Raw genomic sequence first — 8,147 nt, forward strand, 5'->3', positions numbered from 1 at the left:
ATAAAGTAAAACTTATGTCTAAAATTCACTTATTGATTTCATTATCATTTATGAAGGAAAATATCACTAATCTCTAAATGAAGAAAACGGAGCTGATACAACTACATGTCGATAAATTCTAGGGAAGGGTCTGGCTGGGTGTTGGCACTGTAGTCTTAGCATCTATAGCACCAGCATCCTTGTACCCTTGCACTTTTGCACATTTGCTCATTATGAAACAAGAACAAAACAAGCCACAAAGTCATAAATCCAATCTAAAGAACGGTGATCTGCACACCTCTTTTCTGACTAGCCCATCAAGTTGCCCCGATGCTTGAGTGCTTGAACTTTCCAAGTACAGAATTTACATATTCCTCTTTCATACTTTTATTGGCAACATCATGTATGTATAGATCTTATACTTATTCTTTAATAAATACGAAAGAATAGAAATGCCCATGAAGTTTAAACAAGTAGCACTCGTTATCACTGATTCAATTATTAGTTGGCATCTTCCCTTCACTACACGATCCTCCATGTTTCCGGTAGGAATGTCAGAAGGGCACTGCTCTGATGCCCTGCTGACGTATAACTTCAAGTTAATATGATATGCCTTCGGTACAGAAAATAAATTAGCAGAGAGTCAACATTTGCCTACAAATATCCATTTCTTAGTGGGTTATAAAAATAAAGATTTCCTCCACCTGAAGTCCTTCAAATGCATCTTCAGGATTTTCCCTGACGATCAGCTTAAAGGCACTATGTCTGGAAGCAAAAGTCTCCCTATCCAGTGAAACGGAGGCAGACGGCAGGCTCTGCCACATGACTAAGTAGCAAGGTTACTTACAAAGCAGAGGTGTAACAGCAAACTTAACATTGAAGATATATGTGGGGCCAGGACACACCATGTATATACCCCTTTTGGATCCATATTTTATAACTACAGAAAATGGGAAGTTACTTCCTACAGAAGAGAAAAATAAATGTAGTGAAAGTGAAATAGAATGAAAAGCTGGGTCATTTAGTAAGTTTGAAAAATCAAAAATTTTTACCAATATTTTTGTGTACAGTTTTAGCACTTCACTCAAGGGCACTAAAGATAGGTCTGACTCTTCAGCTCTACAAAGAGGAGACATTCGGCTGACATCCGTCCAATTGCAGATGTTGGATGCAGGATTCTCCTACAGGTACAATATGCTTCATGACACTGTCCACTACAAAAAGTGAAAATACACAGCCATCAATAATTTGTAAATAAATAATGTAACTATATCCTAATGAACAAGCAAAAAGAAAATTATTATGGGACAAATATGCAAGGAATGCAAAACTGATTTTTGTGAATAGCCACAAATAATACAATTTTAATTACAACAACAATCTGAAATAAGACAACAGCTTAAAAATAAAGACAAGACAATCTTGTGGAGTAGGCAAAAGAATTGCCATGCATGGACCCCATTCTTTTGGATGGACACCCCTGTTCTCTGACTGACACTCCCTCAGAAGCCAGAGTCTCTACAGCCTGGAATGGGGCCAAAAGAGCCAGTCCCTGGTTACTAGATTTCTTTCAATGGTACATGAATCATGCTGTCCCCAAGAAATAGGGCCCAGAGTGGCTGCTTTCCAATGGCCGTCCTTGATAGACTCCATTCGACCTAAAAAGCTGTGCTAGGCCAGAAGCCATCTCCAGACTTCTGTTGTCCCATGAAGCTTGACCCTGAGTAATAAGAAGTGTCATATACCTGTTCACGTGTGTGAATAGCTGTTCACCAGACTCAGAAGCTGGCAAATGCTGAGTCAGCCTCATTAGCTATATCCCAAACACTCAACACAGTGAAGGGAAAAACAGCATCAGTAAAGACAAAAATGAAAACAAACATACAAAGAAAGGAATACTTTCATCTTGACCCAGGTCTAATAAAGAGTAATTATTAAATAACTTGTATTAAGATTTTTTTCCCTTTTTTTCCCCCCCAAGACAGAGTCTCTCTGTATAGCCTTCGCTGTCCTGGACTCGCTGGCCTCACACTCACAGTGATCCACCTGCCTCTGTCTCCCAAGTGCTGGGATTAAAGGCATGAGCCACCACACCCGGCTATCTTTCGTTTTCTTGAGGGAGAAAATACTTCATTTGTATTTTGGTTGTTGTTGCTTTTAGGTAAAGTTTATGAAATCTGTGATAATACATTTTAGAAAATCCTCCAAGTAAGATCAGTAAATATTCATAGTTGCCTAAATACTATTTTCAAACTGTCCAAGAAATATTTAGGGCTGTAGTTTTATAAATCGTTATTTTAACACATTTCCAAAATTAAGGATTGGTGTGGATAATTTGCTGTTATTTATTACAGGACTTATTTGAAGCCTAAATATTGTGTGTCTTTTAGTCTATAAAAAAGAAGTACAGGGCTGAAGAGAGAGCTCTGTGGTACTGCTCTCCCAGAGAGCCTGAGTTCAATCCCCTGCACCCACACTGGGTGGTTCACACCCACCTGTAACTCCAGCTTCCGGGGACCCAGTCCCTCTGGCCTCTGAGGACACCTGCAATCACCACCACATTCCCCACCCCATATACACACACAGAACTAAAAATAATAGAAAGTACAGCTTCAACACGAGGTGGTACAATCTACAACACATTTGCGATATATTGTGCATTATTTAGGACTTTTAAACATGGGTCTCTAACAGTTTCTTATAAGACTAGTGTTAACACAACATTGGAAATTCTCAGCCTCGCATTACACTGAAACCACACTGGCAAGACAAACATCCTGTGTACTACACCACCCGTAGGGACACTGCACTTATCAGGCACAGCCCTAGTGAGACCTCAACACTGTACCTTGCCCACAGTTCCTGCATTATCATGTCCTCTGTGGATCTGGTAGGGTTGTGAATTGGTGTGGGCATTGACCCCAGTGTGGGAATCAGAGGGTTTCTTCAGGTAAGGCCCTTTCTATCAGACCATGAGCACCATCCATCCCACCTCTGGATACAGGCAGATATTGGATATATGTCAATGGGGGGGGGGTGCATTTTCCTCATTATAAGAATCTTCCTGGTCTGTGAGATCCTCCAGGCAGTGCACCAAGCAGGGTGACATTGGAAGACCACACCAGAAGACAGAGCTACCGCCTACGTTGTACTTGTGCTGCTGTTATTCCTGAGGCCCCAGCACGTTCTTTTTGAACTTCTTGTTTTAAGCACTGGTCAGGTGGTTACAGGGGACAGGGACCCAGCCGCTGAAACTGCTGGTTACAGAGGGCGGGGACTATCACACAGTGGGCAGTGGTAGAGCACTGGGGCATGGCTCCGTTCCTTTTGAGAAAACCCTGTGGCTGCTTTGCAGCTTGACTGAAGATTTCATAAAAGAAACAGCAGGAAAAGAGAAACAATAGGCCTGGAAATGTTTTTGGTTGTGAGCTCTTCAGAGAAGCCTGAAGTAACACCAGGCCTAGTATCTTTCCAATCTACACGCTTCAAAATGAGGGAGCTTCAGATTTATGGAAGAAAGCCCGATTCTCAGCCTTGAAGAGCAAATGGTAGGCTTGCTGGGCTATCGCATGTGGAACAAATGTTTTCTTACTTCTGACTGCATGGATGACAGCTACAGCAACTAACCTTAGCACCTAGCACCGCCTGTGAGCTTCCCTCAGCACCTGGGCCTCTCCCAGGTACAGTGGATCTCAGCATCATTCCTAGTGCTGAGATGTACTGTCTGTCTCTTCTTGCTCTTGAGAATTAAACCTAGTGGCAGCTTCTTATCTTAGGGGGAAAAAAGAACATGCTTCTGACAACAATTTGATCCTGTTATCTATCAAAATTACTTGTCTCCCTTTCAAGCCTAGGAAATGGTATTTGCAAAAATGGCCACGTGACATAGCTGAATACTGAGCCTAATTATTTTATGAGTTTATTAAAGGTCCAACTTAGAAAAGAAGTTGCCTTTTCATTTAATTCATCAATTGAAACTGGATGAAGTATCTTACAGTGGTAAACAGCACAGCTAACAGCCATTGGCAGGAGTCATTCCTGGGCTTGCATCGACTCTGCTCAGGGTGGTCTAAGTTTTGCCCCACAGTTCTGGCCCACAGTTCTGGCCCACAAATATGCCTGAGAGCATGTGAGTCTTGTTCTGAGGCAAAACCAAATGACACTTCAGAGTAATTACCTGAAGAGCTGAGAACAATTAAGGGCACTCTGCTTTTCACAATTATCTTGATGCTACAAGTAGTGCCCCTGTGAAATGCATCTGTAAAACAACAACACCTGAACTGTTACTTTCCTGAGAAGCAACATCTACAATTAAACCTTTGCATTCCTGCTAGGCTATAACCTCCAGCTAAAGGACCTCCCTAGCTTAGCCTGTTTGCCAGCGGCACACCCACAGTCTATTCAGAGACATAGACATTGGGAGAAATATGTAACACTCACTTGCCCAAACCATAGTCTAAATTCACATTTGCATAATTAAGATAATGAGTGACAACAGAAGGATCAAAAGTCCCTAAAGCCTGGCTGGACTCCAGGGAAGCTGTAGGTAGGGGGAGTCAGGGGTTCGAGGCCATCCTTGGCTACATAGAGAGTTTGAAGCCAGCCTGGGTTACAGGAGATGGTGTCTCAAAAAAAAACAAGCACAAAGCCAAAAGTCCCAAACTGTGGAGTGACAAATCAGAAATTTTAGAAGAATCCAATTTCATGATTTATGTACATCTATCACAATGACAGTGTGGTGGAGTTTTACATTCTCAATACCGTGTCCTATATGGCTTCATATTTTTTCTTTCACATAATGATGATTAGTATTACATCTAAAACCATTAAGATACTGTGATTAGAAGGAAAATCTGTGACTTTTTTTGGATAAGAAAGCAAACAAATCTATTCCAATAATAAAATAAATAGATACTCCCTCTAAGCTCTGCTGTTTTCAGGTTGCGTGGAGTCTTTCCCAGGCCTGCCCAGGCTAGTTACTGCATCAACTGCGCTGTGATACTCACCCTCAGTCCCCCGGCTGGTGGACCCGAGGCTTCCATCTGCTTCTCCAACTGTTCTTTTTTCTTCCTCTTTGCCTCCACTGACTGAATATCCAGAATCCCGCGAGATGCAGCCTTTAAGAAATTCAACAAGAAATGATTACAGGAAAAACCCAAAAGTACTTGCTGTCCAAAGCTGCTAGTTTTGCTCTTTAGGGGTAGGGAGTTGTTATGGTTTGGGTAACAGGACAGTGTGCTACCAACAGCCTTGCATAAAACACAGCCATTTCTTCAGGGAGGATTTTTTTTTTTAACCACAAGGAATTCTTCTTTAAACCTAGTTCACATACAGTTGTCAGCATGGCAGTTTTATCCTGAGGAAGAATTCTATTGCAGGACAGACTCAAGTGTAAAGTCATCGGGAGCTGTTTTCACAGTAAGTAATCTAAGTGTATGTAGTTCGTGGATAATTGGACATCATTTCAAGAGTGTTTATCTCCAAGCGCTAAACTGTGGATGTCATCAAGCACTTTGCATTTACAGAGCAGGAGCAGGAAAGACAGCTGCAGAAAGTGAAATAAACACTGTACCCTCACCTCCTTCTGCCTTCTTTCGGCCGCCTCTGCCAGCTTTGCTCTTTTCTCTTCCTACAAAAATGCAGAACACATGCGTCAGAGAGAAAAGTCAATCAGGATGGACCCCTTACACACCTTCTACTTTAGAGGCAACAAAAGTAAGTAATAATTTACAAATCGAAACCGCATGTATGTATGGGTGCAAAACGCCTCAGGAAGAAAGTTCCTGTAAAAGACCACTAAGATGTGCTGGACCGACAGTCCTAGATGCTAATTATGTGAAGGGCTGTTCGCAGGACAGCTGGAACCCAGTTCAAAGCTAGGCTGAGCAATGTTGCAAGAGTACGCCTTTACCCAAGCAAAAATAAAACAAAATAACCCTGAAGTCTATCAATACTGCAATATTTATTAATATTTCACTTTCTGAATTGCATTCTCTAGACCAACATACCAAATTAGCACATCTGAGAATAAATACAAGTTGGCCTACAGAATACTTACTTCTTATAAAAATGGACTTACAGTGGGGACACATTTTTTTTAATGGTGTTTAATCCATAAGGATGGAAACAGAATTTGAAAGTTAGTTTAAGGCTGGGCGTGGTGGCCCTCACCTTTAATCCCAGCACTCGGGAAGCAGAGGCGGGCGGATCACGGAGTTTGAGACCAGCCTGGTCTACAAAGCGAGTCCAGAACAGCCAAGACTAACACAAAGAAGCCCTGTCTTGAAAACCCAAAAAAAAAAAAAAAAAAAAAAAAAAGAAAGAAAGAAAGAAAGAAAGAAAAGTTAATTTAAAAGGAGAAGAAAGCAAGCTGGAGTCCTAGGCACTAAGAGCACAGTAATGAAATACAGAGACACCCAAGCATCCAAAGCTCAAATTCTGGCCAGCATGGAAACAAATGCGAGCAAATACACAAATGTGTATGTAATTAATCAGGAAGAAATACAATGATCGTGGTGGCTAAGGAATAGGAGGAAGATTGCTGGACACAGAGCATGTTTATTTAGATGGTCAGGGAAATCCTAGGTGCTAAGTGAAACACCAATGGGCCCTGTGGTTAAGGAAGAGGACAGGAAGACAGATGGATTAACAAACGCTAAACAAAATTAAAAGCATTTTAAAACAACAGCAGGCATAAAGGCAAGTTGAACTTTCCCACATTGACTATCCAGTCACTTTAGTATCTATAACTATTAATATTCTTCCCCAAGTCCCTCATTTCTTCAGCTAATTTTTAGCTACTCTGAGAACTGATGCCAAAAAAATTAGATCATTATATTATCAAATATGGTAAAAATATTAACATAAATATACTGTTATAGCATAAGGCCTGCTTGGATTAAAAAAAAAAGAAAAAAGAAAAAAGACTGCTTTCACATAAATATATCCCGAATAAAGCACTACTGGGAATCTACACCTAAATGAATTGCTTGTTTATGTGAAATTCAAACCTGGCCAGGCCCCCAGCTGTTACAAACTAAGTAAGAGGAGGACGCGGGTTAGTAAAAATATCCACTAAATGGTGCGAAAAGCCGCCCGTCGTCCAGGACCTTCTATGTACAGCTGGTACAGACAGGAGACGATGCACATGTCGGGAGCAGCCCCTGGGGACATGCTATTCCCCAACTGTCCTATCCAAGAAGGGTCCGCAGGACAGCCTCGGGGAGGGTCCAGCGGCCTGGCAGGTGCACCTTCCACCCGGCTGCACTGCAACGGCCGCCGCGAGGAGCAGAGCGAGGCGGGCTACTCACCGGGCTCGGGGACGGTGGTGCGGACTCCGCGGGACAGGGCCAGCACAGCCCCATGGGGACGCTGGCACCTGGGGCAGGGAACCTGAATCCTCGCTGGGGGCTGCAGCAGGCCCCGCCCCGCAGCAAGACCCGGCCCTACCTGAGAGGCCAGCCCCGCCCCGTGGCCAGCACCACCACAAGCTCCGCCCAACTTCAAGCACCACCCTGTCCTGCCTGTGGCAAGCCCCGCCCTACCCGCCCTAGCAACAAGCCACGCCCCTCCATGCCTACTGCAAGCCACGCCCCCAGTGCGAACCCGCTACACCTGACCCGGCGGCAATCCCCTTTCATCCGGTCCAGCATCAAGTCCCGCCTCCTCAAAACATGCCACCCAATAGGAACTAAAAGCAACCCACCCAGGGGCCCCTCTAATAAGCCCTGAAGCCCTCCTATGGCAACGCTCCACCCATCTGCGGCAAGCCCCGCCCCCAGTACGTTTGCCTTCTTTGGGCTCCGCCCCTCACCGTAGCGTTCCACCTGACCCACAGCTCCGCTCCAGTCATTTAACTGTCAGCCAGCCCCTCCAGAAGAAATGCCCCACTCCCTTCCCGGTTTTACACACATCCCTGCACCCTTCTCCCGAGGTTCCACTCCTCTTGGCGGGTCTGATTTAGCGCCCTCAGCCATCTTGCGGAGCTCAGTCCACCCCCAGGAGCTCTGCGCATGCGTATGTCGGCGTGGTTAGGCACCTGCTGAATAGAAGTAGGGAAACTAGGAATTCTGGCCTCTGAAACCCACACTTCAAGGTACTGTCAGCTACCTTGTCGGCTTCTCAGTGGGGTCAGTAACTGTATCGCTGCACTGGCAGGATGAAAAAAT

General features: G+C 44.0%; 1 protein-coding gene across 2 annotated transcripts; it reads right to left on the reverse strand.

The window, feature by feature from the left end:
• Positions 1–502: 502 nt before the first annotated feature.
• Svip (small VCP interacting protein) lies at positions 503–7,883 on the reverse strand. 2 transcript variants are annotated; one of them, XM_051148624.1, is made up of 4 exons: positions 7,793–7,883; positions 5,558–5,608; positions 4,986–5,096; positions 503–1,193 (listed from the first exon to the last, which is right to left on the reverse strand). In XM_051148624.1, the coding sequence occupies exons 1-4, from the start codon at positions 7,829–7,831 to the stop codon at positions 1,179–1,181; spliced, it is 216 nt and encodes a 71-aa protein (XP_051004581.1). In that variant the 5' UTR covers positions 7,832–7,883; the 3' UTR covers positions 503–1,178. The 2 variants fall into 2 exon arrangements, with proteins under 2 accessions (XP_051004581.1, XP_051004580.1); XM_051148623.1 differs by lacking the exon at positions 7,793–7,883 and adding an exon at positions 7,290–7,477.
• Positions 7,884–8,147: the final 264 nt, after the last annotated feature.

The sequence above is a fragment of the Acomys russatus genome, chromosome 7 (genome assembly GCF_903995435.1).
Source record: "Acomys russatus chromosome 7, mAcoRus1.1, whole genome shotgun sequence".
Lineage (NCBI taxonomy): Eukaryota > Metazoa > Chordata > Mammalia > Rodentia > Muridae > Acomys > Acomys russatus.

Bases quoted from the DNA above. Each gene is read 5' to 3' on its own strand.
- Svip (XM_051148623.1), bottom strand. From the start codon at position 7,343: ATGGGGCTGTGCTGGCCCTGTCCCGCGGAGTCCGCACCACCGTCCCCG. The intron at 5,609-7,289 runs GTGAGTAGCCCG...GCATTTTTGTAG, and splicing joins CACCACCGTCCCCGAGCCCG to GAAGAGAAAAGAGCAAAGCT. The intron at 5,097-5,557 runs GTGAGGGTACAG...AATTTCTTAAAG, and splicing joins CCGAAAGAAGGCAGAAGGAG to GCTGCATCTCGCGGGATTCT.